At 35.1% G+C, this 14,887-nt stretch overlaps 1 protein-coding gene across 3 annotated transcripts in view; it reads left to right on the forward strand.

The window, feature by feature from the left end:
• Slik (Sterile20-like kinase) overlaps positions 1–14,887 on the forward strand; it is a 36,540-nt gene that overhangs the window by 13,352 nt on the left and 8,301 nt on the right. For all 3 annotated transcript variants that reach the window (XM_081995719.1, XM_081995718.1, XM_081995720.1), the window contains exons 6-17: positions 13–220; positions 3,214–3,292; positions 3,351–3,505; positions 3,553–3,802; positions 4,066–4,237; positions 6,157–6,667; positions 6,728–6,851; positions 10,291–10,426; positions 10,483–10,616; positions 10,675–10,894; positions 10,952–11,113; positions 14,204–14,873. In XM_081995719.1, coding sequence (XP_081851845.1) covers positions 13–220; positions 3,214–3,292; positions 3,351–3,505; positions 3,553–3,802; positions 4,066–4,237; positions 6,157–6,667; positions 6,728–6,851; positions 10,291–10,426; positions 10,483–10,616; positions 10,675–10,894; positions 10,952–11,113; positions 14,204–14,873 — 2,821 coding nt within the window. The remainder of the gene's footprint in view (positions 1–12; positions 221–3,213; positions 3,293–3,350; positions 3,506–3,552; positions 3,803–4,065; positions 4,238–6,156; positions 6,668–6,727; positions 6,852–10,290; positions 10,427–10,482; positions 10,617–10,674; positions 10,895–10,951; positions 11,114–14,203; positions 14,874–14,887) is intronic.

The raw sequence follows: 14,887 nt of genomic DNA on the forward strand, positions 1-14,887 counted from the left end.
TTGTTCTAAAAGGTTAGAGCAACCTTCCAAGTGGTCGAAGGACTTTAACGATTTTCTGGCCAAAGCCCTGATCAAAGATCCACAAAAAAGGCCAACATGCGATGACCTGCTTAAACACCCCTTTATCAACAGGACTTTAGACTCCAAACCTGTCATAGATTTATTGTTGGAGTACCGGGCTGAAGTCGTGGAAGAGGAACTAACCGACGACGATCCCGAAGTAAGTTTATGGTTTTTTGATGTTCTAAAACTACTTTGTCACGTCTTTAATGAAGCAATAATTCAGGTTCAATATTTGTACAGTGTAACAAACAAGCTTCGCGTTTAACATGTTTTTGATTATCTCTCGGTAACGTTTGCTTTGTACATATTTTCATGCTTAGCGCTCTAGGAAGCAGCGTAAGCGCAAAGAGATTTATCAACGGATTGGTAAGTTACCACAAAATGTCCCTAAAAAAAGTATTTGAATAAATTACATTAATCTATAATATACTGCAAAACTTTGCTGTTATCACGGCTTTATTTGTTATGCATGCTGCTCTTCTGGTACTCCCGCACTCCCTATTCACGTTAAGCAGGTAAGGTTCTTAATGCTTTTAGGTTAAAACCTCAGGTGAGGGCATTATTTTTTGTAATGTTCTTTTATTTTGACTACTGGCATATTTTTAATGAGAAAATCTGCACAATACTAATTTTACTTAATAGTTATTTATGTATAAAGAAGGAAACATTAGATGTCGATGGTGTCAGTCACAGAAATAAAAAAGTGACACCACTTTCACCATGTTCTATCTGCATTTTTTATTTTAAAGTATTTGTTTATTTCATATGTCTATTCAGTTCTGTTGGTCGATTTCTCGGATCATGTGCACGTTTTATAACCAAAAATTAACAAAAACCTTGAATTTCAAAAACTTTCTACACTATTTACGTATGTAATTTAGAAAGCATCAGTTGAATTTTAGAAACCATGTGATGGATTTTAGAAATATCAGTTGTATTTCGGAAACGGTACATTCAATATTAGAATAATAACTTTGAATTTAGAAATTGCACATTGTATTTTAGAATAGTTTCTTGAATTTCAAAAAAGATCAGTCGGATTTTTGACACGGTTATTTGTAATTTGGAAAATTAAAGTTGTATATCATAAATCTTTATACTAACATTTGTGAAAGGTAATTGTGCTATCATTGTTACAAAGATATTAAAAGTTTTAGCAAATGAAGTTATGCCAGTTTGGATGTAAATTTTGTATTCATTGACAAAGTTATTCTTGTTGGCGTTTTGTAACTCGTAATTGTTACTACATATAAAACAATTCGCTGATATTAAATTAAAAAAATGGACTAATAAATAATAATAATGATTTATTTAGCATAATGCTATATACAAAAACAATTACAAAGGGTATAAAAAACTTAAAATAAATTTAAAAAATACATAGGCATCACAATATAAAAACTACAAAAAGTGTTCTCTAATTAATTTTTTAAAATTCACGAGGTTGCTACAATCTTTAATATGATTCGGCAACATATTGAATTCCTGCAGTCCTTTATATAACATAGAATTATACAACTGACCAGTTTTACACGAATCAGACAATATAAAATCCGCAGAACCTCTAGTATCATACCGGTGAACATCTTTAAAAAACTTAAATCTTTCACAAATATACGACGGTAACATCTTATTTTTAATTTTAAACATAAAAACATGCACATTATATAAAATTTTTTGTCTCACCGGTAAAATATTCAAAACGCCGAGCATCGTCGAAATGGGTGTATATCTGTTGCACTTTAATATTGTCCTCATTGCACGATTTTGAACAATCTGGATCGCACCAATCTTAAAAGCAGGTAAACCATACAACAGGGTGGAACAAAACTGCAGGTGTGGTGCCGCCAGGCAATTATAGAAAAGAAGCTTAGTTTCGAGTGAGAACTGTCTGCCCATCCTTGAAATAAAACCAACTTTTCTTGAAAATTTTCGCGTTATGTAATCTGCATGGTGGTGAAATTTCAGGCCGGAATCCAGAATCACTCCCAGATATTTAACCTGCTGCTCGTGCTTGATGGCGTTATTATTGATGACTATGTTTATACTATTCACATTCACATGTCTTAGTTATACTTGCTGCCAAACAAACAGAACTTTGACTTTGATGTAAACACACAGAAACATAATAAAATTCTGAAATTGAAATAACTTTTTTCAAAATACACGTGACAAATTCTGAAATTAAAATAACTATCCTAATATCCGACAGACCTTTTCTGAAATACAAGAGACTAATCTGAAATCCAACTCACGCTTTCTAAAATCAAATTTACGATACTGAAATACAATTTTTAAGTTCTGAGATGCAACTTATATTTTCTAAAATCCAAGTGATATTTTCTAAACTACCTGTGTAAATGGTGTAGATACGAGATATTCTACTTTACAAACCAATAGAAAATATTAGTATCTGGTTTTTTTGTACTTCAGTACTGCTAATTTTATGTTTGCACAAGCTAATGTAATATAGGTTAAACATCATATTTCATATTAATACGAGGAATATTTTACTAATATTTACGTAAAGGTATTTTTAAATCTGAATATTTTTTTTTTAAATTGCTGTAAATCAAATGCGCCAAAATCGTGACTTCCCACGATTTCAGCAATATGAATTAGTACAACATAATCATGTGGGTGGAAATGTTCTAAGCTTGCACCCATAGTTTACGCAGTTTTTTTATTTGTAAATTATTATTTTTGGCTGAACAATCTTTTGTTTGTTTACTTTTTTTAGAATTTGGGCGCCACTGAGGTTGGGATTTTACTGGGGAATTCCCCAATTATTTAACTTATTGAAACACATTTCAGTGGTTTTTACTTTTCTTACCGAATTTTAGCTTGTCCCTGAAATTTTTGATAACAGCTTTCTTTTTCTTGTTTATTTGCAAAGCACCTTTTTATGTGGTTGGTAAATATTATCTAGTGAATTAAATATTTCAACAACCACTAGTTGCAGTAACATTTTATGGAAAATGAAAATTTGTCTATATGAGTAATTTGCTTTCAGCTTCTGATGTGATATGAATGATTTTTTGCAGTTTAAATTTAGGAAGGTCTTGTTAAAAATTAATTTCGTATTTTATGGTGATGTTTTGGTTTTAAAACATTGATATATGAGTCTTATCGTTAAAAATTATATTAAAGGACAACCGAGCGTCTCAAGTGCCTCTGGACATCGAGGAAGACGCGGCTTCTGTTCAAAGCAATGAGGTTGATCGCAAAGGTATGTTGTTACTAAGTATTTATGGTTGAGCAGTAAGAGTAACAAGATATCCAATCAGAATCTCCATCTCCTATCTCGGAAAAAGACGACAAAAAACCGACGGCGTTACCTCAACCGGCCGTGGAGAAAAAGGAGGAGTCGGCCGTACGGAGACCCTCTCACGAAAAAGGCCCCGCTCCACCTCCTCCACCGCTACAAACTCAACACTCTCAGGTTGTTAATACATTTTTAGTTGCTTTAAATCTACGAGAAATTTTCAGGAAAAAGACAAAGGTCCGGCACCTCAACCACCCGCCAATCACGTGCCTCCTCCGCCACCGATCAAAGAACCGCCAGCCGCCCCAGCGACGCCTCCCAAAATGGCGGTTCCTCCACCCCCACCTCCAATTATGCCAAGCAACGTCGCCTTACCTACCCCACCTTCTTCGCCAATCACACCTCCAAACACTCCTCCTGAAATGAACAGGCCAATCAGGTTGGCTGAGATTCCATTACCTCCTCCTGTTGAGGGTAAGTGAAATATCTAATTAATATTTTTATTTTTACTATGCAATATACCTACTTGTACTTAAGGAAAATGTGATCAGTAGCTACTTATTATATTTTTTATTAAAACTAATATTCAGGTTGTTCCAAGTTTTGGTTTAATAACATGTTACATGTTATTTGTGTTTAGAAAAGCTGTTAAAAATAATTGAAAATGTGTTGTTACTTTACAACGAACGAAATCATGGGTTAACTTTGGCGTTCCTGAATTTCTCAATTTTCTATAGTAAAACCAAAGCCAGAGCTTAGCAGAGACTATCCAGATGATGCCAGCAGGTCATCAAATATCGCTAAAGTTAAAAGGGCTCTGGAAAGCCAGTTGGGTAAAAGACTGTCGCAGGAACCTGTACCGTTCGTGGATAATACGGGTGACAACGTTGTCACTGTGAATAGTTCCACGTAAGTTGATAAATTAGATCACATATTTCAAATATTAATTTTAATGGATCCATATCTAGCAAGCAAGAGAAACTAGAGTATTTTAGTGTGAAGGTATAATTAAAATGTTCCATTCATTTAGAGAAGAAACAGTCTCCTAATTATTGTTTTTGTCAATTTTCCTTCTCTTGTTGACAAAAAACACGCTCAACATACTGTTCTCGCGGTCTGAGTTTACCCGTGCGTCATCCCCCTGTGATTTAGAAGTAGACATGCGTTACTGACTTCATCCTTGTCTATTGTTCACTTTCAGAAAGGGTAAATATCTAAGTGAATGTCTTCCAAAACAAACATTTACTGATTAGCGCTTCTATTTCAGTCATTGTCAGTTTGACAACCATCGAAATTTATTTGATTTGTTTACTATTAATTCTTTTAAGTTTCTTTGTGTTGTTAATCATTTATAAAGTTTTCTATTTACCACACCACCACAGTTCTTTTAAGAGCTATTGTTTCTACGCTTTTAACATTCTGTAAGTACTTTCATAATATTATTATTAATATTTTTATTTTTTTTATGTCGGCTGTCACGATCTAACCAAAATTGGCACAATTACTAACCTGTTTTGAAAAAAAAGTGGGAGTGTCTATTATGGTTTTTATTTAGCCATTTGGTTTTTCGTAAATTCGGAATTACTTACTATTACAGTATTTTTTTAGAAAATGTCTGGAAAAATTCTCCACATACAAGCCCAGCAGTTAATTCTTAACCTTTGTGAATATTTTGAATTGGAAAAAACCAATGGAGGACCTTTAGAAGCTTTATCATCTGTTCAGGAAGAAAATAAGAAATTTTAAGACCTTACATATTCTTACTGATGTATTTTTTTTTTGATACTAGAAGGTTGTAGCTGCTTTGAAAATTTCTCGCAAAACTGTTTATTCGATTCGGGAAAAGCAAGCAAGTAATCTTATGATTTCCTCACCTAGAAAACCTAAATCGAGACGTTATCGATGGGTCAAGACCACTGATTTATCTGAAAGCATTAAAATGGATGTTCGAAATACATTATATGATATGTACAACGATAGTATGTTAATAATAGTAAAATATATCTACTTTTGTAAGAAACATCTATTAACATTTCATTGTTTCCAGAGACTGAGATTTTTGGGTTGCATTATAGATTTTTCATAAAAATTTCTTCAAACATATTAATAATAAAGTCACAGAAAAAATAAAATAAGCGTCTAAAATGTTTTCCAGCGGGTTTAAAATAAAATTAGTGGATTGCAACCTGAAAATGAGATATGAGATACTACAGCATCACTCAGAATGTCTTATTAAATTTTTAATTTGTTGTATTTATTTTAGAGAAACATGTAACCATCCAGAACCTAAATCAAGAGCTTAAAGTTAAAGAAATACTACATATTGGTGATACATCTCTGCGAATTTTGGTAAATAAATTAGGTTTCAAATTGAGACGGAATTCTATGATCCAAACGGAGACTTCTCATAAATAAAAAATGTTATTTCGGTCAAGATATTGTTGATTTGCTTTGGTATAAGGTTGTTTTAGTGCAAATTTGCAGCCAAAGATCTCTACTTTCTGACTGACAATACACGCAAAATTTTAAACGTGACGAAGCTTTAGACACGCCCTTTTCTATAATATGAACACAACAGGTTTGTTGACGAAAACTTGATTTGATTCATATGATTATAAATGACGTAGCCTTCGTGACGCACGGGTAAACTCACTCCGCGAGAACAGTATAAAACTTTTCACTCAAAATTATGACTTTTAAAAAAAATATCCCAGCTAGTAATTTGAATAAAACTGCACAAAATTTAGTTTGATTGATTTCTCAATGACATAAATCTTATGACCTCACTTAAAATACTTGACATGCAACCTTTATCGTACTTTCTCTAGGGGAACGACACCCGAAGATAGCATGAACTTTGTGGTAGTATCCGAACGCACCAAAAACACCTCCACCATAACAATCAATTCGGACTTGCCGGACATGTCCAACAGTTTGGCGTCTAACATCAATCAGGTCACGGTTGTGACCACGACACATCCACCGATCATAATCGACAACTCGCACCACGTGTCGAGAACGTCGTCCACGTCGCCCAGCAACCATAGCTCGAGTGAGGTGGTGATCGTGGCCAACGAGACCAACAAAACTCAGATCGAGTCATCCGATGATGAGTTTTGTCCCTCGCTGGACTCGTTAGAGTACCCGCCGCCCAGCGAATTTAGAGATAAACCTTCCCAGATTAGGGGAAAGAAGCTGGACGAGAGCGAGGTATTAATCACGGATTCCAGTTACGTCATCAATGACTCCGGATTGGATGTATCAGAGGAGAACTCCAGATTGCTGGATACTAGTCACGTGTCGGTGGTGAAAATCGACCAGGAGAAAGTACAGGTTAAGGTGCGTGCTTTGAACTTAGATTGGAAGATGATCGCAAGGGTAAACTGTTGCTAATTACAGGACTCTACTTCGTATATTGTGGATAAAGGAGCGGAAACCTTTAGGAGTTCTACCAGTGATTTGTCGAACAGCAGTTCGGGTAAATCGGGAAGTACCAAGAGCGAGTACGGAGATGAGATTCGAGGTGAGTTTCCAGTTTCTATCTCTGATAAATTTAGTAGAGTTCTAATACAATTTTTACCAGGTTTGCATTACATTCTTATTAATATTGCATTTTGAGAATGCTCAACACTGTTATATTGTGTATTTAAGCCAAAGACATTAATATCTTATGATAGACCTGCCTAGTCATTCATAAATATAGATAATTTTTAAGCAGACAGCTCTTTTTATCGATCCGTTGCAGCTGAAAGTAATGAATGAACAAACGGCGAGTGGGGATGGGTCTGTGCTAACACGTGTTTTAGGTTGTTGTCTCTCTCCTTATAGTCCGAAGTGGAATTCAGTGGCGGAAAACTGAATTGTGCATCTTATATCATACAGGGTTAAATATATTGCTAATATTATTTATTTTTTTACTGAAAATTGAGAAATTTTTACAAACTATTTGGAAATACGTGATGACACCATCAAAATGCAAATCACAACAAAGCATTTTCAACATGGCCGCAATTTACTAGAAATACTACCACCAGCTAGGAGCTTCCCCATTGGTCAGCTTCGTATAGTCGTGTTCTGCGCCGTTGCCACGTTTCTTACAACGTTTTCGCAGCTTATGAGGCCAAATCATATTTTACAATGTAAATTTTAAAATACTCGTATATATTAATATGCAGAACAAATGTGTTGAAAAAATACACACGAAAGTTTTTTACAGTAAGACTTTCGCCATAGACTAATTTCGTCTCTTATAACTGTTTATTACTTGTCAGCGTAGTTGCACAAGCGGGCAACGTTGCCTACATAATTGGCTCAAATTGTGGTGGGGTAAAAGATGTGTTAAATGCCGTTTATAATATGACATATCATCTTGGCACAAACTTTGATAGAATAGGGGCAGGTATATACAGGATGGTCCAGTTTTAAATGTCAATAATTTACTATCCGATAGAAAAAATTTAGTTTAAAAAAATCTTTTTTTTTTGCTGTAACTGTCAGATTGTTAAAGCAATTTTGATCAAATTTTGAGTAAATGAAATGAATGCTCATTATGTGATCAAAATGAAGTTTGTCAAACTTGTTAGTGGCGTAGATACAGGGGGTTGGTGTTCATTTTCCCACTCTTCTATTTTCTACGCTGACGGGATATTTCCCAAAAAATACAGTTTTTCCAATGTCAATTCTTTGTTCAATTTAAAGGAAGATGTATCTTCTGTAAAATTTTGATTCAAAATTCATTTTACTAGATAACCGAGTTATTACGTTTTAAAAACCAAAAAAAAAGGGATATCCGGGCAGCCAAAAATTGAAAAAACAAATATGATTTTACAAAAATAAATCTGCAAGAAGTGGTTTCTCTTTCAAAGAATAAGTTGACATGTATGTTGTCATTTTTTAAAAGACATCAGAGAGAAATACAGCCCTAAGTTCAGAAAAATCGTTTTTTTTATCATAATCTCAGACCGTTGTGAAGTGAAAATCGATCAAATTTGGTACAAGGACTTGCTTATTAAAAGGGGTCTTAAAGCCACCTACAAAAAACCTTCATTATAATCAATTATCATACCTTTGAGCGAAGTCCAGAGGTATAAAAATTAAGGTAGTTCAAAATATCAATCAATTCTCTTGTATCGACACGCACAGCTTAGACCAAAGTTACTTTCGTCAAGTAATAAGTATCAATTTTATAAGTACTTGTACCAAAGTTGATCTTCAAAAAACACGATTTTTGATCTTTGGAGGGCTGTATCTTCATGGGAACGAGTTTTTTTAAAAAATGACAACATACATGTCTACTTATTTTTTGAAAGTTCAATGTTCATTAAATAAACTATCCAATTTTGCCCGCATAAGTATCAGTTTTTTTTGGGTTTTAAAACGTAATAACTCAATTATCTCGTAGACGAAGTTTCAAATCAGAATTTTACAAGAAATACTTTCTTTTCTAAATTGAACAAGGAATTAAAAAAAAGTGAAACTTTTGAAAAATGTCCAGTGACGTAGAAAATAAGTTGTTCCAAATTTGATCAAAATTGCTTCAATGGTCTGACAGTTATGACAAAAAAAACCATTTTTTAAACTGAAATTCGGAAAACGGTATCTTTCTTAGGAAGCAGTTTTCAAAAATGACATAATGCATGTCAACTTACTTTTTGATGAGCTATTGAATGGTAAATTATTGACATTTAAAACTGGAACACCCTGTATATGTTAGTATATATTAATGTCTTTGTTTTAAGCAACTACAAGCATTTATTATTATTATTTTAATTAGGGTTACAGGGAACTCAATAGACAGGGTGTCCCTGAAAGGTCTTTACAACGCTCTGCCGCAGTTAGCTGGAGTGTAAGCAATTTAGTCATATTTGCCTTAATCCAAAAGTTGATAATTACAGAGCTACTTCTGCAGACTGTTTTAGACTGAGAAGTAACATACATTTAGTAGTTCAAACGCATTTTACTCGAAAACGGTTGTCCATAGCGACATGACTAAAATAGGTATACCTTTTCTAAGCTGAAATAACAGGCAAAAACGCCACCTACCCTACAATCAAAAGTGATTTACCGTTACCGAGAAAAAAATACAAATTTTAAATGGTTTGGTATAAAAACTACGATTAAAAATTGACTTTGCCGCGCTTTGCCGCCTTGTAGCTCTGTAATTTTATTATCAACTTTTGGATAAAGGCAAATACGGCTAAATCGCTTTATTTTGACCTCAGCTAACTGCGGCACAAAGACCTTTCAGGGACACCCTGTATAAATTTGTAAAACAAAAGTTTAAAATATCTTTTTAGTATTATTTTCTCGAATACCATACATAGAACGTATTTGTCACTTTTTTAACGTCTCCGCGTACGATAAGGAGTTACGATACGTGAAAACGTTATTGCTTTAAATAAGTGATTCGATTTAGAAAGTTCTCTGCCCTCTAACAATCACCGCTTAACCTTACTTAACCAAACATATTTTCCTAACCTCTCCTTTCTTGGCTGATTTTTTAATTTATTTTTACGATGATAAGTAGGCAGCTTTACTAGCTGCTGGTACTTGACTTCATGTATTAAATGTTCAAAACAGTTTTTTTTCTATTTGGGACTTTTGTAGCAATATTTATCTCAATAATAAGTATCTGTTTGAAAATCTTTATAATTTTTAAATTGAGTGGATTTTTATATGTCAAGGAACTGTGTGTTTTAAGTTCACTATAAAAAGATAAACAATATAAAATACCTACCTTATATTGAAGGAGTATAGATAGATATCTTGGATAATAAATTTGAATAACAGCAATTCTATGTGCTGTTATAAGGAACGTTTTTCAAACACCCGAACCCGATTATGTTTCTCAGATTTTTTTTTTCCATTTTTGCAAATGAAAAAACATTTGACAACTTTGACGTAACTAACGGTATACATCCCTGATTCCAACAGTTTTTTTGAATAACCTCTATTTCTTGTAGGCACCTCTATTATATTGGATAACTATAAAATGAACGGTAGAATAGTGTATTCCCCGAGTAGCGAGGATAATTACCGGCGAAACGCTCTGAACGGTAAAATGTACTCCGATAATTACGAATCGGCTACCAGTGACAGGTAAATCCTGCTAAATTGGAAAAGTAACGGATTAGTATTATGGATTTTTTTTATAGGTCGCACAGCGATTGTGGTTCAGTGCGCAGCACCGATTCTCACCATCGCAGACCTATTTCAGTGAACAAATCCGATGTTGAAAGCATATCTATAGCCAGTCACGAAAGTCGGGGTAGTAATGAAAAAGATTCTGGTTAGTTCCAACTTTCGTTGCTTTGATCGAGCTTAAATCACATTTTTTATTATAACAGTCAAAAACGAAGATGATATAGAAGAACCAGGCGTAATTCTGCGAAAACCACCGCGAACACAGTCGCAAACTGCCGCTATTATGAATCGAAAAACGCGCAAACGCACTAGGAAATTTATGATCGACGGCGTGATGATCACCACTACCACCAGCAAGGTGATCTACGGCGACGAGGATGATCCTGAATGGGATCCGTTATTCAATCGGAAGCAAGAACTTCGGTAATGATTAACCACAGACTGAATTTTCCTTAGTTGATTATTTATGTGTCGCTTCAGAGAGTTGAAATACTTGCAAAAGCAGGAGCAAAAACAGTTCCAGGATCTGGCCACTAAAGAACACTTAGCGCTTGAGCAGCAAGAGCGCAAATTCGAGCAGGAGCGTCAAAGTTTGGAACGCACCTACGAGAATGACTTGGAGGTTCTCAGTCGGCAACAAAGGTGAGTTAACTTTTTTGCTAAAAAAAGTACTCAAAGTAAAATTGTATTGTACTTTAATGACATTATATACAAAGTTATTGCTTTTTTAAACGGTGAGAGTTACAAGTTTGGGTAAACAAGGCATTGTTAAGATCTCGAAATTGTTGCCAAATATAGCACTTTCAGTTTTTGAGATTTGACACTTATTCCAAATAGAAACTTAGATGTTTCTTTAAATGAATATTTTATCGTAATTTAACTCAAGAATCACACGTAAATTTTGTCAATATTTTGGTACACAAATTCATCAGTCAATGTTGTTTTAAGTATCAAGATTTTTTCCATCAAAGTTCTGCAAAGTTTCACAACGTCGCATTGCATCTCATTTCAGCTTTGCGATCACAATATTTACTCTAAAATACTTAATTTTTTGTAAAACTTGCGATTATTTCAAAATTTTTTATAAACTACACTATTTTTAATTAAGCGTTTTATAAACTGCTCGTCAAAAAGAATGGGACAGCAAAATTTTTGCTCTTTTTTGAGCGGCTGCTTCTTCAAATTGATTTACTTGATTCTAATAATTTTTTTGAGGATTAAAAGGTATTTTCTTCCTCTTTCTTTTGACCTAAATGATCTTTTTGAAAGGTGCCACGGATCCTAGTATACAGGGTGTGACTGAGGTGTAGTCAAAAAATGAAAAATTCGGTCTAACGCCATTTCTCGCAAAAAAAATGTTTACGTTTTACAATAGCCTTAATCGAGTCTTGCGGTCAATATCTCTAAACGTTTTCGCCAGTTTGGCAATTAAAGGCCGTTTACAAAATTTATTGCAAAATTTTTAAAATGTGGTTACTTTTGATTCTCTTGTTTAAAATTAAACAATTTCTTTAGATCTTTTGTGGAAGAAGAGCGGGATTAGCAAGTTTACACTTAAAACTACCAAATTTAAGTAAAAAACATACACTGCGAGATACAGGGTGACCCAAAAAAAAATTTGAAAAGAAAATCATATGTGTTATCATAAATCTTAGCATGTCCCATTCTTTTTGACGAGCAGTTTAGTTAGGAATGTCATGTAAACTACCGATTTTTTTGACTTGATAACCTAAAACTTGGAAAATGGTTAGAAGGAAGGAAGGATTGGAAGGGCTTCATAACAAAAGAAAAAAGGAGTAAACTTGATAAATTCCATATTGTTAACACAGGATGGATTATTTCAAAATAGGCAAAATTTTAAAACTTGTTTTAAAAACTTTCAAACGTGATGGCCCAGAAACCAAAAAACTAAAAAGATATAATTAAGTTAGGACCAAAAACCAGAATAACGGCTTGGGTAGTCGTGGAATGAGGAGGGTGACAGAAACACCCAATTAACTGTGGTGCGACGTTTTGTGATCTAATTGACACTTTTTCAAGCACTCGTTGAGTTTGCCGACGTGAGCAGAATGTTTGTTTGTTTGAGAGACGTTTCTTCCTCCTTGGTTATTAGGAAAATTGTTTGACAACGCCGCATTAAATAACACTTCATTCAATAAGTCCCGGGACCAACTAAGAAAAACAATTATTTTTCATGAAATACGTCTTTATTCATTAATATAGTTCCCTTCTAGAGTGATACAATCATTCCAACGATTTTCCAACTTTTCTATACCATGTTTATAGAACGATTTTTCCTTGACCTCAAAATACGCTTCAGTTTCAGCAATGACTTCCTCATTTGATTGATATTTCTTTCCCTGGAGCATTTTTTTGAGGTCTGACAAAAGAAACAGCCAGTAGTCGCTGGGGGCCAGGTCTGGACTATACGGTGGGTGGGGAAGCAATTTGAAACCCAATTCGTTGAATTTGACCTTCGTTTTTATGCACTTGTGACACGGTGCATTGTCTTGATGAAAGAGAATCTTTTTCTTCTTCATATGGGGCCGTTTTAGTGCGATTTCATCCTTCAATCGGTCCAATAATTCACAATAATAGTCGCTGTTGATTGTTTTTCCCTTTTCCAAATAGTCAATGAACAATATACCGTGTGTATCCCAGAATACAGAGGCCATAACCTTGTCAGCCGATTGTTGCGTTTTTGGTCGCTTTGGACGGCTTTCGCCGGGTCCAGTCCACTCAGATGACTGCCGTTTTGATTCAGGTGTGTAGTGGTGGACATATCGACGCAAAAAATCCTTTTTATTACGGTTAAACAGCTCCAAACAGCGCTCTGAATCATCAATTCGTTGTTGTTTTTGGTCAATAGTGAGCACTCGCGGCACCCATTTCGAAAGCAGCTTTCGCATACCCAAATGTTCATGCAAAATTGTTAACACACTACCTTCTGATATCTTTGAGGCCTCAGCTATCTCACTCACTTTCAGTTTACGATCAGACAATATCATTTTGTGGATTTTTTTGATGTTTTCTGGAACAACAGCCGAATTTGGGCGTCCAGACCGTTCAGCGTCATTTGTGTCTGTACGACCGCGTTTAAAATCAGCAAACCACCTACAAATCGTTGTTTTCGATGGAGAAGAGTCCCCGTAACATTTTTCAAGCCATTGTTCTGTTTGGACGGTGTTTTTTCCCATCAGGAAACAGTGTTTAATCAGCACACGAAAATCACTTTTTTCCATGTTTTAAAAAAACTCAAAAGTTGTTCAAAAAAAAAATTCTCACAAACAAAATATTGAAGGGAATGAGCTCAGGATTTGACAGCTGTCGTTTGAAAGATGGTACTTCAAGGGAAAAATATAAAATTGCGATTTGTAGTGCCACCTGTGGGTTAGTCCCGGGACTTATTGAATGATGTGTTAGTAACGCTCTTATTTTGGTCTTTTCAATGTCCAGAAAGCTACATTGTACAAATTTACCATATTTTTTTTCTTCATAAAGGTTTTCTACACAATTATGGGACATTATTCATTATGAGTTTTAATAAAATAACTTTCACCGTTTGCCTACTAGAGGGCACGAAAGTTGCCTTATTAACAAACAACGTTTTCGGTATTTTTTTCAACACTCTTGAATCCAAACTTGATTGACCAAAAATAAGTGCATTTTCTACTTGTGTACATTGAATTGCCGCAGAAAAGATATTTTTTGTAACAAATTTACTTCAATCAGATTGCAAATCGAGCGGGCTGAAGCGCAACAGGATGCCGATCTGCGCGCTACCTCCAAGAAAATCCGTGCCGAACAGGAGCGCGAACTAAAACTGTTTAGGGAAGGCCTGAAGCAGGAGCTGCGCCTGCTCAAAGCCGAAGTCGACTTGTTACCGAAAGAACGACGAAAGCAAGAGTTCAAGAACCGCAAAGACAAAATGGACGCGGACCACTCGGAACGCGAAAAAGCGTTTTTGGAAAAGCTGAACGAGAGCCACGAGAGCTCGTTGCGTCGGCTCAGTGACTCGCATCGCGAGAAAATCGCTTTGATGGAACGTCAATTTTTGCAGCAAAAGCAACAGTTAACCAGGACGCGCGAAGCCGCTTTATGGGAAGTGGAGGAGCGGCACATTCACGAAAAACATCAGCTGATGAAACGCCAGATTAAGGAGATTTTCATGCTGCAAAGGCACCAAATGCTCACCCGTCACGAAAAAGAGAAAGAACAGATAAAGAGGCGCGCAATGCGAAAAGAGGAAGAGTTACTAAAGAAGCAGACTGCTGAAAAGAGAAACCTTCCTAAACGGATACGGAATGAGATGAAAGCGCGTGAGGCTATGTTTAGGGAGTCAATGCGGATTTCGGTTAGCGTTGCTAGCGAGCCGGAACTTGAGAAAAACCGCTTCAAAGAGGTGAGTTTACAAAC

This window comes from Ips typographus, linkage group LG1 (assembly GCF_016097725.1).
Source record: "Ips typographus isolate SLU linkage group LG1, UJ_Ityp_2.0, whole genome shotgun sequence".
Taxonomy (NCBI): domain Eukaryota; kingdom Metazoa; phylum Arthropoda; class Insecta; order Coleoptera; family Curculionidae; genus Ips; species Ips typographus.